At 37.9% G+C, this 16,972-nt stretch overlaps 1 protein-coding gene across 4 annotated transcripts in view; it reads left to right on the top strand.

The window, feature by feature from the left end:
- The window catches only part of LOC109437491 (S-adenosyl-L-methionine-dependent tRNA 4-demethylwyosine synthase TYW1-like), a 246,138-nt gene extending 232,936 nt beyond the window's left edge, over positions 1-13,202 (top strand). For 3 of the 4 annotated variants that reach the window (XM_074328473.2, XM_074328475.2, XM_074328474.2), the window contains exon 16: positions 11,998-13,202. In XM_074328473.2, the coding sequence (XP_074184574.1) occupies positions 11,998-12,219 (222 nt within the window). In that variant the 3' untranslated portion in view covers positions 12,220-13,202. The remainder of the gene's footprint in view (positions 1-11,997) is intronic. The other variant, XM_074328477.2, reaches the window with a different exon arrangement.
- Positions 13,203-16,972: the final 3,770 nt, after the last annotated feature.

Genomic DNA, 16,972 nt, shown 5'->3' with positions numbered 1-16,972 from the left:
AGCTTCTAGGAAGTGGTCTCTAAGCTCTTGGAATGTCTGGTCTGATAAGTGTCTGTTTATCTGGGGGTCTTGGGCCACACTAGGTAGTGTACATCACACATGTTATTTAGGGTAGGGGCTTTAGGTTGCACAGTATCGCTAGACCTTCAGAGAGGCTGGAAACTAAGGTCATCCACTTGGCAATCAACTATGTCTAGGTGACCAAACTCCAATAAAAACTCTGGACACCAAGGTTCAGGTGCACTTCCCAGTTTGGCAGCACTCCATGCTTGTTGTCATACGTCATTGCTGGATGAAATTAGCACTATCCACAGCTCCACTGGGAGAGGACGGCTGGAAGCTCCATGCATGGAACTTTCCTAGACTCTGCCCCCATGTGCCTCTCCCCTTGCTATTTATACTCTGTATCCTTATGCTATATCAAGCCATACTGTGAGTCTAACAGCTTTCAGTGAATTCTGTGAGGCTTTTTTTTCTATTCAATTGTCAAACCTGAACGTGGGCTGGGGAATCCCTAAATTTCTATTGGTGGCAGAAGTGGGGGTGGCGTTGGGGATTTCTGAACTTTGTACTGCTACATTTGTTTTCAAATCCAACCTCACCATTTCTCATTTTCTTATCTGCAAAACACAGGTAACTATTTACAGGATTATTTTGATGTATATCTTGATGTAAAGTGTTGTATGTAGAGCATCTAGAATAATGCCTTATCTGTAACAGACTCTTAATAAAGACTCTTCCCTGAAGTGCTGATCATCTGATTTTTCAGTCAAGAATAATACAGTATCACATGGAGGAATATCCGTATAAAGCGCCTCCAGTGGTGATGGTAAAGAAGTCTTGGTTTGCTCTTTTCAGCTCACATCCAGATTTCCTCCTTATTTTAACTCTTGGATGTATAGGAATATGATGCCTTTGAATGATACCTTTTCAGTATCTACACAGTATTTATAATTTAAAAGCTGGAATAACTTCAGCAAAGAATGGTTGAGGCAGGGGATAGCGCAGGCCAAATGGTAAGAATTGTTGTTGGTAACATTTTCAGTTTGAAGTAGCTGTGGATCTTCTAGATAGACTTGTCTATGTGAAAGATAGAATGAAACTCAAGGGAAGTCAGTCCTTCATCTATAAAAAGAAGCAACATACTCACCTACATCCATTAAGAATTAGTTAAGGTAACAGAGCGAATGTCTCTCACTATTGCAGTTTTATTTTTTAATTATTATTTTCCCAGAATGATGAAAGCTGTATAAATAAAACATAACCAATCAAAGGTAGAGCAAACTAACTTAGAGGTCTGCATACAAAGCTTTGGGTTCCCTTGTTTTTGCCTTAGAGCAGATAGTCTCTGTTGCTCCATACTGGAGTAGAGAAATAATTACTAGCATGCTTCTCCTCCTCATGCACATCATTTAGACTTTGAAATATATAGGTTATTTTCTGTAACTATTAGATCAGTTAAGCAAAGGCAGTTAATATAGAAATATTATACATAAATAAATCCAGGGGTAAAAAAAAAAAATCTCTTCTTGACCTCCAAACTACTTAAAAGACATGATGGTTATTATTAGTTTTGTCATTTTTCCAGTTTGACAGGTAACAGATAACATGAGCTTGTGTAATGACCATGACCTCTTGAACACCTCCAAATTTGAGTCCTGTCTGTTCCACTTATGGATACAACCTTCAGCACATTTGTTACTTAGTTTTTTGGGGTTTTTTTTACTTTTGCCTGCATTTGAAAGATGGGAATCCAACCATGTGTGTTTGTCAAGTTGATTACACAGGGTAGGGAACCAAACACAGTAAGATACTTCCTAAGTATTTGTTACTATCATTGTCACGCAACTCTTCTCCTTTCCTCCTTTCTACATTTGTTGGCTTACGTTGTTAATAATATAATCTTTCTTTGCTTGCATGGCTTGGTCGTTACCTTTTTAACCTTTATTTTTTTAGTTTTATCAAAGTCTGCATAGGCAGAGTTTAAAGAATCAGTTTATTACAAAAATCAGCAGTTCCTTGTACTCTCCTCAAACACATGCCTCCTTCCCCCCTCTCAAGTGACAGCCACTTGCAACTTTTCTAGGTGATTCTTTTGGCATTTATCTTCGTATTGCTTAGTAACATACTTAGCATTGCTGCTCTTTATTGTTTTTTTCTATTTGCTCATTGTCTCTTTACTTTGTACTGTGGAAGACAAGGGTTAAGCTCTCTTCTACCTTTTCTCATCACATCCTTTCCTATCCTCCCACCTTCCCAACGTATGTATCCCATAATTGTATGCATTATCATGATCATATGAACACTCTTCACTGCTGAGCAGTGCAATTTCCTGTGATTGCTGTTTGCTTCCAGCACACCTTTTTGGTTTCCTTGGAGTTAATATCTTATTTTTTCTTTGTCTAGATTTCTATGTTCTTTTACTAAATCAACTCAAACTCTCTGCCATCATCTCTGTCTCTTCTCAGACTTTCAGGTGTGTTGGGTTTTTGATAAACCAACACATCTATCTATTATTTATTAAACATTTTTGAATGACAAACCAACACACCTATGTATTTCAGTAGGTTCATCTCCAGAGGCATTTTCTGAGCCTCTTGTTTTGGAGGCTCAGCTGTCATACTGAGTTTCCTTCAGCTCTTCCCTGTGTGCGCTGTCTTATTCTGGGATCCCATGTCTCTTTTTGATTTACTCCGTCATTCAGGTGAAACATCCTCCAATAGATTCCTGAGAAGGGCTATGTAGGAGGGTACAATTTATTGAGACCTTACATGTCTAAAGATGTTTTTATTGTCCATACACACTTGAATGATAATTTTGCTGACTATAGACTTCTAAATGGGAAACGATTTTACCTGTGCAGCCGTTTAACTTTCATTGTAGTTTTTGAGAACTCTGAAGGCATTCTGATTCTTAATCCTTTGTATATGGCCATTTTTCCTTGTTAGGTTTCTGTTTGTCTCCATTATTTTGAAATTTCCTTGAGATGTGCCTCAGTATGTCTATCTGTATCCATTATGGACTCCTTTAATCTGGATACTCATGCCCTCCAATTCTTAAAATTTTTACAGAATTATTCCATTGAGAATTTCCTCCCTATATTTTTCTCCTTTCTTTCAAGAACTCCTTATTTTAAAATTGGATTTTTGGGGAGCCAGTCCTTTAAGTTTTTTAAAAATATTTTCTCTGCTATTTTCTTTGTTTCTTTTTTACTCTGCGTTACAGGAAATTTTCTTAATTTTATTAACTTTCTTTTGACTCTTCCATATCTGTTTCTATAGTTTTAAAAATCTAAGGTCTTTTTCATTCTTTGTTTCTGTCTTTTTATAGCAGAACTTGTTTCTTTCTATAGAATAACTTTTTTAACGGATAAAGTATTTTCTCATTTCTCTGAGGATAGTTGTTTTAGTTTAGTTGTTTGGGTTTTTATTTTATTTTGTCTTTCTTTTTCCCTGCCTAGGCTCTATTTTCTGTTACTCTTTTCTTTTTCTTTTTATCTCTCTTTCATGTTAGAAGTTTTCCTCAGATGGTCATTTATTGTCTGCTCATATTTAAGTGGGAAACTAAAAGGCATATTGGGAGTCCTAAGTGCGTGGACTGGGCTTGTTTTATCTTAGAGAAACCTAGCTGTGTCATTTCCTTAGGGAACCCAAACTCAGTATCATTCAGTCCATCCTCTAATTTTCACCACCTTGCTGGGCTACCCGAGGTCAAGAAGCAGGTAGGAAATAGGGCTGTTCTAATCCTTCATTTTAAATATGTTGGCCTATATCTGCTATCTCATAGTCCATAGAATTTTATTTTATTGTCTTCTGAGAAGAAACCTCCTGTTTTCTGTTGGGGAGTATGGTAGGCATGTTAGGTACCTGCTCAGCTGTGTGTGTGTGAGAGGATCAGGAACTTGAAATTCAAACAATTTCTTATACAGCATCTTTGGGCTTTTTGGGGGTAAAGTTAGTGCCACTTCTATCCCTACTTCAAGGGGTGACTGGAGCCACCAGTTCATTCTGAAGCGTAAATTGGGTTGAATCTTGGATTCTTCTATTTATTAAGCTAGTTATTGCTCATCAGTTGTCTTTTCAGCTTCTAAAATTTGATACCTTTTTCTCTTTTCAGCTTCTAAAATTTGATACTGTTTTCTCTAGATCTCTTTGTTTTTAGTCTCTTTTAGAAATGCCTTTACTGTCATTTTAGTGGGATTTCAAGAAGTGAAAGTGAAGCCATGTGTTTAATCTGCCAACTTTAATAGAATCTATTTTTTTCCAGTTTCAGGTGTACAGCGTAGTGATTAGACATTTATATGCCTATGAAGTGATCACCCTGACTGATAAATCGGGGACCCATTTGACACCATACATAGTTATTACAATACTATTGACTATATTCTCTATGTTGTACTTCACATCCTCATGACTGTTTTTATAACTAGCAAGTTGTACTTCTTAATCCCTTCCCCCTTTTCATTCACTCTACTGATACCCCCCAATATGATAAACCTCAATTTATTATGTGTATCTATGAGCGTGTTTCTATTTTGTTTATTTTGTATTTTAGGTTCCACATATAAATGAAATTATATGACGTTTGTCTTTCTCTGTCTAACTTACTCCACTCAGCACAATACCCTATAGGTCCATCCATGTTGTTGCAGGTAGCAAGATTTCATTCTTTTTTATGGCTGAGCAATATTCCATTGTATATATGTATCACCTCTTCTTTATCCATTCATCCATCGATGAACACCCAGGCTACCTCCACATCTTGGCGATTGTAAACAATGCTGCAATGAACACATGGATTCACATGTCCCCTCGAAGTAGTGTTTTGGGTTTCTTCGGATAAACACCCAGAAGTGGGATTACTGGGTCCTTCTTTGTTTCTTGTTATAGCCTTTGTTTTAAAGTCCATTTTGTCTGATACAAGTATTGCTACACCAGATTTTTTAGTTTCCATTTGCATGAATTATCTTTTCCATCCATTTACCTTCAGTCTGTTTGTGTCTTTGGACCTGAAGTGGTTCTCTTGTAGGTAGCAATATTCGTGGATTGTGTATTCTTACCCATTCAGCGACCCTAGGCCTTTTGATTAGAGCAAATAAACCGTTTACATTTAAAGTAATTATTGACAGTATGTAGTAATTGCCATTTTATTATTCACATTTTTTATCTTATTTTTTCTTCTTAAAGAACTCCTTTTAACATTTCTTGTAATACTGGTTTGGTGGTGATGGACTCCTTTAGCTTTTTCTTGTCTAGGAAGCTCTTTATCTGTCCTTTGATTTTAAATGATAGCTTTGCTGGGTAGTGTAATCTTGGTTGTAGGTCCTTGCTTTTCATCATTTTGAATATTTTGTGCCAGGACCTCTGGACTGCAAAGTTTCTATTAAGCAATCGCTGACTTGTAGTTCACTGCTTTTCTCTTTCTGCTTTTAAAATTCTCTCTTTGTCTTTAACCTTTGGCATTTTAATTATGTTGTGTCTTGGTGTGGGCCTCTTTGGGTTCATCTTGCACTTCCTGGGCTTATGTGCCTTTTTCCTTTGCCAAGTTAGGAAAGTTTTCAATCATATTTTTTCAAATACGTTTTTAATACATAGCTCTCTTCTCCTAGTACCTCTATGATACAAATGTTAGTACGCTTGTTGTTGTCCCAGAGGTCCTTTCAGCTATCCTCATTTTTTAAAATTCTTTTTTCTTTTTCCTGTTCAAATTGGGTGTTTTCTGCTGTCTTGTTTTCCAAATTGCTGATTCGTTCCTCTACTTCCTGTAATCTATTGATTCCCTCTAATGTATTCTTCATTTCAGTTGTTATACTCTTCATTTCTGATTGGTTCTTTTTGATATTTTTGATGTTCTCCATTTTTATGTTTTCTATCTCTTTGTTGAAGTTCTCACTAAGTTCATTAATTCTTCCCCTGAGTTCATTGTGAATCCTTATAACCAGTGTTTTGAATTCTACATCTGATACATTGCTTGTCTCCTTTTTGTTTAGTTCTTTTTCTAGATTTCTATTATTTGGGACAAGTTTCTTTGTCTCATTTTGTCTGACTCCCTGTGTTTGTTTCTATATATTATGTAGATATGCTACATCTCGTGGTCTTGGTAGAATAGCCTTGTATAATAGGTGTCCTCCTTGGTCACTTGAGCTAGGTGTTCCATAGTTGTCCCTTGTATGGGTTGTGTGTGCCCTCCTGTTGTAGTTGAGCCTTGATTGCTGTTGACACTTCAGTGGGAGGCATTGAACCTCAGGCTGACTGGTTGTGGGGAATGGCTGTGACTATAGTGGATGAGCTGTTTTGCACAAGCTCACCCCATGGAGAGGGATTCACTTTAGTGGGGTTCTGGTGCCTGCCAAGGCAACCCTTTGTTTGTGTCATTTGTGGATCTGATTAGGTGGTGCTCTTGTGTGGTCTGAAGCTGGCCCCTGGTTGTGTTGGTTCTGGGGCCTCTTGGGAGGGTATCTGTTGTAGGTCAAGGTCAGCTGCTGCCCATGTCTGGTTCAGAGCTACTTAGTACAAGCTACAAAGTGAATCTGCAGGTGATTGTCACCTGTGCTGGCCTTGGAAGTGCCTGGGAGAGCCTCAGCTATGAATTGAGGCCAGCTGCCACAAGTGCTGGACGTGGGCCACTTAGCAGGAGGTACAGGGCATGATGAGAACAGCTGCTGCTTGTTTCAGGGTGTGTGGACCTTTAAGAGATTTTAGCAAAGTCCACAGTGTGAGCCAGGACAGGCCATTTGCATGGAAAAGCCACTGGAAGAAACTCCAGTTGGACACTCAAGTTTGGTGGGTTCTCAGGGAATTACAAGGGTGGGGTGAATAGTGATAGCCTGGTTGATGGAGACTCAGACTTGGTGCCTGCTTGCACCTACCAGCTGTGTTGGAGGAGGGCTCAACAAAGGAGTAATGATATCTGCTAGCACTCTGTCCCCAGAGTGAATTGCCCTGCCCTCGGCCCCTTCAGCTTTCTCCCTGAATCTAGTCAATTCATCTCCTCCCTGTATGTCCCTGGCACTTTTCAAGCTGCTGCCCCAGCATTGGAGCTCAGTAAATCTGTGAGCAAGTCTGTGTGCAGTCCCTATAAGATCTGCAGTGCCTAGGTCTCCAGCAGCCCTCTGTTTCACTCAGCTGTGATCCATGCTGGTTTTCACAGCCGGATGTTTCTGGGCTGGGTAGCCTTATGTGGGGCTGGGACCTTTGCTCCTTAGGGAGGATCTCCATAGCTGAGATATCCCTCCGGATTTTTAAACTGCCCATTCAGTGTTAACGCCCTTCCTGTCAGTCTCTAGTGGCTTCTTCTGTATATCCCTAGTTAATGAGGATTCTATTCAGCTAGTCTTCAGGTGTTTCTCAATGATGGTTGTTCTAGAATTCAGTTGTAATTTTGATGTGGTCATAGAAAGAGGTAAACACAGGATTACCTACTCCCCCAGCTTGACCGAAAGTTTCTTTAATAGAATCTTTTTAAATATTTAAAATAATAAAGAACCTATTTGTCATTATTCTGTTTAATGAAATTTTCCCTGTGTGAAAGACAAGAAAATAGTGAGAACAAGACCCTTTGTACAGCACTTTGCTTGTTTTAGATGGTGGGGGCCCATAGAATTGGCTCATCTAGCCAACGGGCCACTGATCCTTAGCAGCCTGGCTTTGTTTAGTCAAGGCCGTACCTTTTTGTGCTTTGGGTGTGTTTTTGAGATCATCTGTGACATTTTAAGTTTATTGTAATATTGCATAGATTTGCCTCTTCCCTTACTGTTGGATTTGAGGAATTCTTGAAGCAGGGTATTTTGTGATTTGGGGTTTCATTCCTCTGATTATGAAGCTCTGCCTTTCAGCATTATTTTTGTGCCAATCATACTAATATTTGCCCTTTTAGCTTCTGCCTTTTACATGAAACACTTTGACTTTTTCTGAGCTATTATTCAATATGATTATTCTCAGATTGTCTTGAGAGGGAGCATATATAGATTCACATTTGTCTTAGGGGTCTGATGGCTAAGAGTAGTCTAATGTTATATAGTGAATGTTTATGTCCCCTCAGAATTCATGTATCAAGTCCTATCCCCATTGTGTGTATAGTTGAGATGGTGCCTCTAAGGAAGCAGTTAAGGTTAAGGGAGGTCATAAGGGTGAGGCTCTGATCTGATAGAATTGGTGATCTTATAAGAAGAGACACCAGAATATGCACTCCTCCCACAACCCACCCTTGTGCGCACACTAAAGCCATGTGAAGCCACAGTGAGAAGATGGCTATTGCTGGGACCTTTGTCTTAGAACTCTATCATCCAGAAATGTAAGACAATGAATTTGTGTTGTTTAAACTACCTAGTCAGTGGTATTTTATTATGGCAATCCAAACAAATTAATATACCTACCTTGTGTACATTTACTCGGTCTTCTAGTTTGTTTTCTTAGACTTTGGAAGAGTTGCCATTTTTCAGATATTAGCTTACAGTTGTATCTGTGCAACTAATTTCTTCCATTTTAAGCCAGGTTAGAGTTTTATAGTCAGAATAAACCAGGTCTACCTCAAACTGCATTAGAGTTAGGAAATTAATTTAGTGTGTTGCAGCCAGCAATTTTTTTAATGAAATATATTGCCTGTAGTTTTGTAAAAGTTGTGTTTTTAGACTATGTGTCTGTTTACTAGGTTGAGATGTAAGATGTATTTCTTAGTGTAGGTTGTGGCAAAAAGTATTTTAAATCCATTGCTCTAGTCAAAGCTAAACTTTTAGTCTCTCTTAGAATATTCATGGCAAGTGATCATTGTTTGAGTTTGAGGGAAGATGATGACCAGGATGGTGGACCTTGAGGAGGGAAAAAGACATAGGGAAGAGGAGAATGTGGTTATCTGCTTTACTTAACCAGCCCAGTAGGGAGCCCCCAAGAGGACTCTTCTAGCAGGCACAAGCTCGAGGGGCAGGGTGATTTATCACATTTTGCTCTGTACTCCCTAAGTGCCTTGTACGTAACCTCATTCACTGCTCACACCATGTTCTATTATAATGTTTTTAATGTCTGTGACTGGGCCACATTTGTAGTTGGCACTCCATAAATGTTAACAGGAGGGAGGAATAAAAGGTTGACATCATTATCAGCCTTATTTTACTGTCACACGACATTACTCTTGCATTAGTTGAGAAGCCATCCCACTTTCAGTTATATGTGAGGATCATGCCCACTATCGTGAATACACTGTGAACACAGTCCACTCTGTTCTGTGGAGCCAGTAGCAGCAAAATTCCATCCTGTCTATCAAGATGTTAATACAACAGGTGGAAATCTTTTTGATCATGTAGTCTTCTAGCTTTAGTAAGAGGTAAGCAGGAGGCTAGACTCTTGTAAGTCCTAAGTGACAGCATAAATTATAATGCATCACATATATTCACAAAGCTAGCAGTCTTGGCAGGATTGGGGGGCGGATAGGGGAAGTAACTACTGAAGCAATTATAATATGCTCTTGTTTGGCAAATTCAGAGTGCAGTGAGATCCTATGGCAGGGAGACTGTCATAGTCTAAAGTGATTTGGGAAGACTTCCCAGAGCAAAGGACATCTGTGAGGACACCTGAGGCTTCAATGGGTGTTAATCAGACAGAGAGAACATCATGGGAGTCACATAAGGGACCGTTCTGTTGTGATAAAAAAAAAAATACAGTGAATGCCGCTGCTGAGTGCCATCCAACGGAAAGGCAGGGGTCTTCAATACAGGAAGTCGTGTGTAGAACCTTAGGAACAGTGTGTGACAAGTTTCAACTTTTTTGGTACAGTCAGTTGGGTGTGAGCTACGGTTGAGAGAAGGTGTGTTTTCAAGTGTGCCATGAATCATCCTCCATCATGACAACACTCCGTGTCACACATTGCTTCTGGTATATGGCAGTTTCTGTCAAATGAAAACATTACATTGTGTCCTCATCCACCTTATTCACCGGATCTGGTACTGTGCGATTTCTGGCGCTTCCCCAAAGTCAAAATGATTCAGGACATCAAGGCAGCCATGACAGTGCAGCTAAAGACACTCACGAAAGAGGACTTCCAGAACTAATTCAGAAAGTGGCAAGAACGATGGGATAAGTGTGTTCAAAGAAAGGGGGAGTGTTTTGAGGGGGATTAATGGCAGTGTGTCTTTTACTCTGATATTAATAATTTTTTTTATTTAAACATTCACTGTACCTTTTGATCACACCTTGTAGTCCTAGAGGATGGGGCTCTGTTCTGCCGGCATAGTAATCCTAGGCAGCCTGCAGGAGTTGGAAGCAGCCAAAACTGGAATCAGAAGATCACTCAGCTTAGAATAGTCTTGTTGAGTCCCAGAAGTGAGGGCCTGTGTTAGGGTGGCATTGGAGCATGGTGATAGAAATGCTGCTAAGGAAGAATCAGTGGGACTGGGCTGGTTTTTCCATGTGAGGGGCCGGGGAGGGAAGGGGCACCTTTGACTCTAGTTTTGAGGTTCAGCACTTGGAGATGACAGTGATTGCTTTCACATTCAAGAGCAGTCAGTCTTGGGAGGGAAAATGTCGGGGAGATACGGATTTTATATCTTGAGTTGTAGAGTTCATAGTGCCCTTGGGGCACCATTTCAAAGAGAAGACAATTTTTGATGATTGATAGATAAAGCTTTCCATTTGTTCGGCATTTTTCCCCCTAGAAAGCTCTTAGCTGTTAGGTGAAAAAATCACGTCATTACAGCACAGGGAATATAGTCAATAATATCGTAATAACTTTGCACAGTGACAGATGGGTACTAGACTTAATGTGGTGATTACACGGTAAGTTATGTAAATGTTGAATCACTGTGTTGTGTACCTGAAACTAACATATTGTATGTAAACTGTACTTTAATAAAAAATTTTAAAAATTAGATGTCATTTAAATTCAACATATTTTAATATTGTAAATTCAGGTACCCTGTTTCCCCGAAAATAAGACCTAGCCAGACAATCAGCTCTAATGCGTCTTTTGGAGTAAAAATTAATATAAGACCCAGTCTTATTTTACTATGATATAAGACTGGGTATAACATACAATATTGTAGTATAATATGTAATATAATATAATAATAATTAATATAATATATACCGGCTCATATTAATTTTTGCTCCAAAAGACGCACTAGAGCTGATTGTCTGGCGAGGTCTTATTTTCGGGGAAACACAGTACCTATATATTTTCAATGTGTTTCTCAGCTAGGATATGAAATTGTTACTTAATTTGGTTCATAATCAGGGTTTTTTAAAAGACAGTGGCAAAACAGATTTCCCTGTTTATAAATCAAGTATCAATGTATTATGCATTTACATGAATGAATGCTAAATAGAGGCATTGAATTAAAAGCCTCCACAATTAGATTAGTTGTTCCTTCAGAGCCTCATTAACTTACTTTCTTCACTTCTGGTCGTTACTCAATAGTGACTCTTTAGAAGCAATTTTCTTAAGAGAGTACAAATTGGATTCTTTCCCTTTATTTAATTGAAATTCCTAACAAGGCTTTCTACTAATGAGATATTGTATCCATGTTAGGCTAAAATGGTTTGAGTCATTAAGTTAGCATTTCAAAATTAGAAGTTGTTGATTAAAGCTTGACTATTAACACAAGCAAAGGATTCTACTAGGTGCTACTAACACAACCATGAAAATTCATACCAGATAAAAAGTAGCAGTAAGAGGAATTAGCTTGACTGTTAACACATGATAATGCCAAAAAATTTAATTAACTCTCTTTCATTGATACTGCTCAAGATAAACTTGACTTGGAGTTCCAGGATGTATTCTTTATTCAGCAATTGGGTCTTCCAGGTTCAGCATGGTGCAATCCTAAAGGAAAAGAAACTCTCTTTTGATTATAGTGCATTCTGCTTTGATATGGAACCGTATCTGGAGGATGGAAGAATTTTCTTTAATGTGATAGGGGCAAAAGATCAGGCTCATTTTTTCGTTTTTATTTGATTTTTTGAATGGATGTTTTTACTTCTGACCTGACTACTTTTTTTTTCCTTCTAGTTTAAGATTGATAGAGAATGGTGGACGTGGATTGATTACAACCGCTTCCAGGAGCTCATCCAGGAATATGAAGACAGCAGTGGATCAAAAACATTCAGTGCAAAGGATTATATGGCCAAAACTCCTCACTGGGCATTATTTGGTGCCAGTGAAAGAGGCTTTGATCCCAAGGACACAAGATATCAGAGAAAGAACAAATCAAAGGATATTTCTGGATGTTGAGATGATCTGAATTTAGGATACTGAAGGACAAAAACTGATGCCCCAGAAAGTTCTCAGACTCCACTGTAATTTTTCCAAGGACAAATCACACAAATTGTATTTCATACACAGGAGACTGTAAGGCAGAACATGGGGATGCAAATCCCATCTTGAGGTTGGGGAGACAACATCCACAATTTGAGGGCCTGGGACTCAGCCTCACCATTTCTTTCCAGAACTCAGTCCCTTTTCTGATTTTACTTCTGAGAAGAAAATCATTTGGGAAGAGAAGTGCACAGTCAATATTAGAATTTGCCTGCCAGTTTTTAATTATAACTAATAAGACTCCCTACAATGCTATTCATGCGAGTCTTGTGAGGAGTGAGTATCTGTTCCTCCTCCCCTCAAGGTCTGTTGGCCTTTGGGTATCATACTGCCCTGTGGTAAGTATATCCACTCCCTTGAAGAGCTCCGTCTCCTTCTTATACCTTAAGATAATACCTCCTGGAAGTAATTTAAGTTGTCGTACTTCTCAATTATTTTCAAATACTGCATAGGTTACTTCAAATTTTTGCTTAGTGCCAACCCTTTAGATATTGAATTGGTAGTAAAACTGTACTAGATCTCATTCCGTTCCCATACAGATTGCCATAGAAGGTAACGTATGGGCTGGATTTAAGGAAAAGCTCTCCTCTGTAAGAATTGCTATATGATGTCAGTGAATAATTAGTCTCACAACAAAACTTGAAACAATAAGTATAACTTGTTTTCTGTTTAAAAATTTAGCGTTTAAGTCCTTTATGAGTACACATATACCAGGTCTCCATTTTCTTTCCCTCTTGTAGCCCTAGCTACTTTATGCAATCTGTTCTTTAAGGTTCAAGTTTTTTCTAATTGAAAACATCATTAAATACTCAATAGTTTTTTAAAGTATCATAGGTATTTTTAAAATTATTTTATCCTAAAAATGTAATTAATAAAAAATCTCTTGTAGTGACTCTGAACACAGATTTTCTTTTGAGTGTTTATTTTAAAGATGCTTCTTGTCCTGTGGTTCTAAGCCCTTTCAGACCCACCTTCCTCTTACACATCAGCTATTTCATAACACCCTCTATTCTCTGCTGAAGTAAAATTCATAATAATATAATCTACCTACTCCTTTAGTTGAAAACTGGGCACTGTATTTCTAAGTGATAGAGTCATAACACTTTCCTCTGTTGTGATACGGGACAGGGACAAAGTATCGCAGAAATCACAGGTTCTTTCTAGAACCACCACATCTTCAAGCTTATAATCAGTCTCCTGTTGACTTGTGAGACATAAGAAATTGGAGTGGTCTAAGTCAGTGAGGCAAGATCTCATTGAAACTCAGATGTATTAGTGGTCATTGAATAGAGATGGAAAAACACCTTAAATTAGAATGAAGCATTAAAAAAAAAACAACCCAAAAAAAACCCCACAAGAGGTTATGCAAAGGAGCCCATACAGATGAGTTCCTATTTGTGTCAGGTAACTGGGCATCAGTTGTTGGAAAATACCTCAGAGGCTGCCATGAGCAGTGAGGCAGGAGGCAGAGCCCACGAGACTTTGGACCATCCCTCGAACTTTTTTTAAACCAGGCAACTCTGCTTTTATTTTTTTAATGAAGTTCTACTTAATATTTAACTTGGACAAAGATATGTATGTTCTGTTGCTTCAAAGAAAAAAAAATAAATAAACCTCTCAGCTCCAGAATGAGACCCCCTAACTCCATTAACTTTAGGTATATAACTCAGTAGTTTTTCTTTCCCCCAGAAAAAATGTTTGCTTTACATTAAAAAATAAAAATAACATGGCATATTAATCACAAGTACAGTCACAACAAAAAGATTTAAATGCAGTGGAATCCATGTGAAAAAATTCAGTAAGTTTGCTGAGCAGTATTAAAGTAGAAGAGAAAGAGAAGCTTGAAAATTCTAAGAAGGTGAGCTGTTTAAAAAATAGCATTCTAAATGACCAATGGAAGTTATAAATTGGAACTTGAGCAAATGATTCTAACATTCACCTGAAAACTTAGCCAATCAGGTAAGAATAATTACAAAATTCTAGAAAAATAAAGGAAAATTGCTTTGTAAGATATTAAAATATGTTATCTAAAAATAATTAAAACAATATGAAATAAAAGATCAACTTCCAAAATTACAGGGTAAGGACCTTAGTGAACTCAGTCTCCTTTTAAAACAATGAAAATATGGGCAAAACAACTAAAATCAATGAATTTTAGAATTCTGACATTTAACTTCAAAGCTACACAACAAACTGAAAATCATCTGTTAAGAGAAACTACTGCAATAAAATTAACTGTTGGATTCTCATCAGAAAACATGGAGGCCAGAAGATAGTGGGATGATATCTTCTAAGTGCTGAAAGAAAAGACTTTCAACCAAGAATTCTATAACTAGTTAAATCCTCCTTCAAAAATAAAGAAGAAATGAAGACATTTCCAGATTAAAAAAAAATAATAAGACAGTTCATCACTAGCAGACCTGCCCTACAAGAAACACTAAAGGGAGCTCTTCAGGCTTTAATGAAAGTATTGTACACTAGACACTAAGTCAAAGCCACATGAAAGAAAAAGAGCACTGTTAAAAGTAACCACATAAGTTTTATAAAAGGCAGTATAAACTTAATTTTGTTTGTTAACTCTCCTATCTGTTTTAAGACAGCTGCCTCAAACAATAATTATAAAACTGTGTTGGTGGACTTATAATGTATAAAGACGTAATTGGTGTGACAATAGCATGAAGGAATGTGGAGGGAATATAGGTATAATATTGGAGCAACTATTGACTACCACTATTAAAATTAAGTTAGTATGAATTCAAAGTAAATTGTTTTAAGTTAGGATGCTAATTGTAATCCCAAGAGCAACCAGGAAGATAATTAATCAAAAAACATACAGAATGAATGTGATTCTGCTCCTAATTTCAATGTGTGGGCCTTTTTCCTCACAGCAAGCAAATCTCCAACACCAGTTGGGTATCCATCCTACAATTCAATTAAATTCTGACGCTGTCTGCCTGGAGAGAGGGTGAGATTCCACAAGTTATGCCTCAGTCCCACAAGGCTGCCCCCCCCAACCCCACTTCAAATTCTAGTCACAAGTTCAGATTGTCACCTGTGCTTCTTTCTGACTGACTGACTGGCTGTAGATTGGAGATTCCCATCCTTGGGTTCAACTAATTTGCTAGAGAAGGTCACAGAACTCAGAGAAACATTTTACTTATTTGATTACTGGTTTATTATAAAAGGATATAATTCAGGAACATCCAGATGGAAGATACGCACAGGGCAAGGTATGGGGAAGGGCTCAAAGCTTCCATGTCCTCTCCAAGAGCTCCACTCTCCAAGTAGCTCCATGTGTTCAGCAACCCAGAAGCTCTCTGAACCCCATCTTTTTGGGCTTTTATGGAGGCTTCATTACATAGGCATGGTTGATTAAATCATTAACCATTGGTAATTAGGCTCAATATCCAGCCTCTCACCTCTCCCTAGAGGTCTGGAATGGGACTGAAAGTTCCAACCCTCTGATGACATCGTTGGTTCCCACTGGCAGGCAGCCCTTATCCTTAGGTTAACCTAGAGGTTTTCCAAAAGTCAGCTCATTAGCATAACAAAAGACATCGTTTCACTCATCACTTAGGACATTTTAAGACTTTTAGGAGCTCTGTGCCAGGAATGAGGATGAAAACCAAATATATATATATATATATATATATATATATATATATATATTATTATAAATCACAATATGATAATGGAAATTAAACTAGAAGATACCTACACTAGAAGATATCTAACACAAAATAAGGCAGTAATAGAAATAGAACAACACAGGTATAAGACATTAAAAAAAAAATAGTAAAAATGTCAGGCATAAATCCTACCTTAAGTATGTTATGTAAATGGCTTAAATGCCCTGATCAACAGGGATGGCAGAATATATTTTATTTATTTATTTTAATTTATTTTTAAAATTTATTGGGGTGACAATTGTTAGTAAAATTACATAGATTTCAGGTGTACAATTCTGTATTACATCATCTATAAATCCCATTGTGTGTTCACCACCCAGAGTGAGTTCTCCTTCCATCTCCATATATTCGATCCCCCTTACCCTCATCTCCAACCCCCCCACCCCCCTTACCCTCTGGTAACCACTAAACTATTGTCTGTGTCTATGAGTTTCTGTTTCTCATTTGTTTATCTTGTTCTTTTGTTGTTTTTGGTTTATATACCACATATCAGTGAAATCACATGGTTCTCTGCTTTTTCTGTCTGACTTATTTCGCTCAGCATTACACTCTCAAGATCCATCCATGTTGTCACAAATGTTCTTATATCATCTTTCCTTACCGCCGAATAGTATTCCATTGTGTATATATACCACAACTTCTTTATCCATTCATCTATCAGAGGACATTTTGGTTGTTTCCATGTCTTGGCCACCGGAAACAAAGCTGCAGTGAACATTCGAGCACAAGTGTCTTTATGTATAAATGTTTTCAGATTTTTTGGGTAGATACCCGGAGAGGGATTGCTGAGTCATATGGTAATTCTATTTGTAATTTTTTGAGGAACCTCCACACTGCCTTCCATAACGGCTGCACCAGTCTGCATTCCCACCAACAGTGTATGAGGGTTCCTTTTTCTCCACAGCCTCTCCAACATTTGTTACTATTTGTCTTGTTGATGATAGCCATTCTGACTGGGGTGAGGTGATATCTCATTGTGG

This window comes from Rhinolophus sinicus, chromosome 3 (genome assembly GCF_057876585.1).
Source record: "Rhinolophus sinicus isolate RSI-liver-muscle chromosome 3, RSI-T2T, whole genome shotgun sequence".
NCBI classification, from domain to species: Eukaryota; Metazoa; Chordata; class Mammalia; order Chiroptera; family Rhinolophidae; genus Rhinolophus; species Rhinolophus sinicus.
Note: the sequence above shows the minus strand (reverse complement) of the source record. Positions and strands in the feature narration are given on the sequence as shown.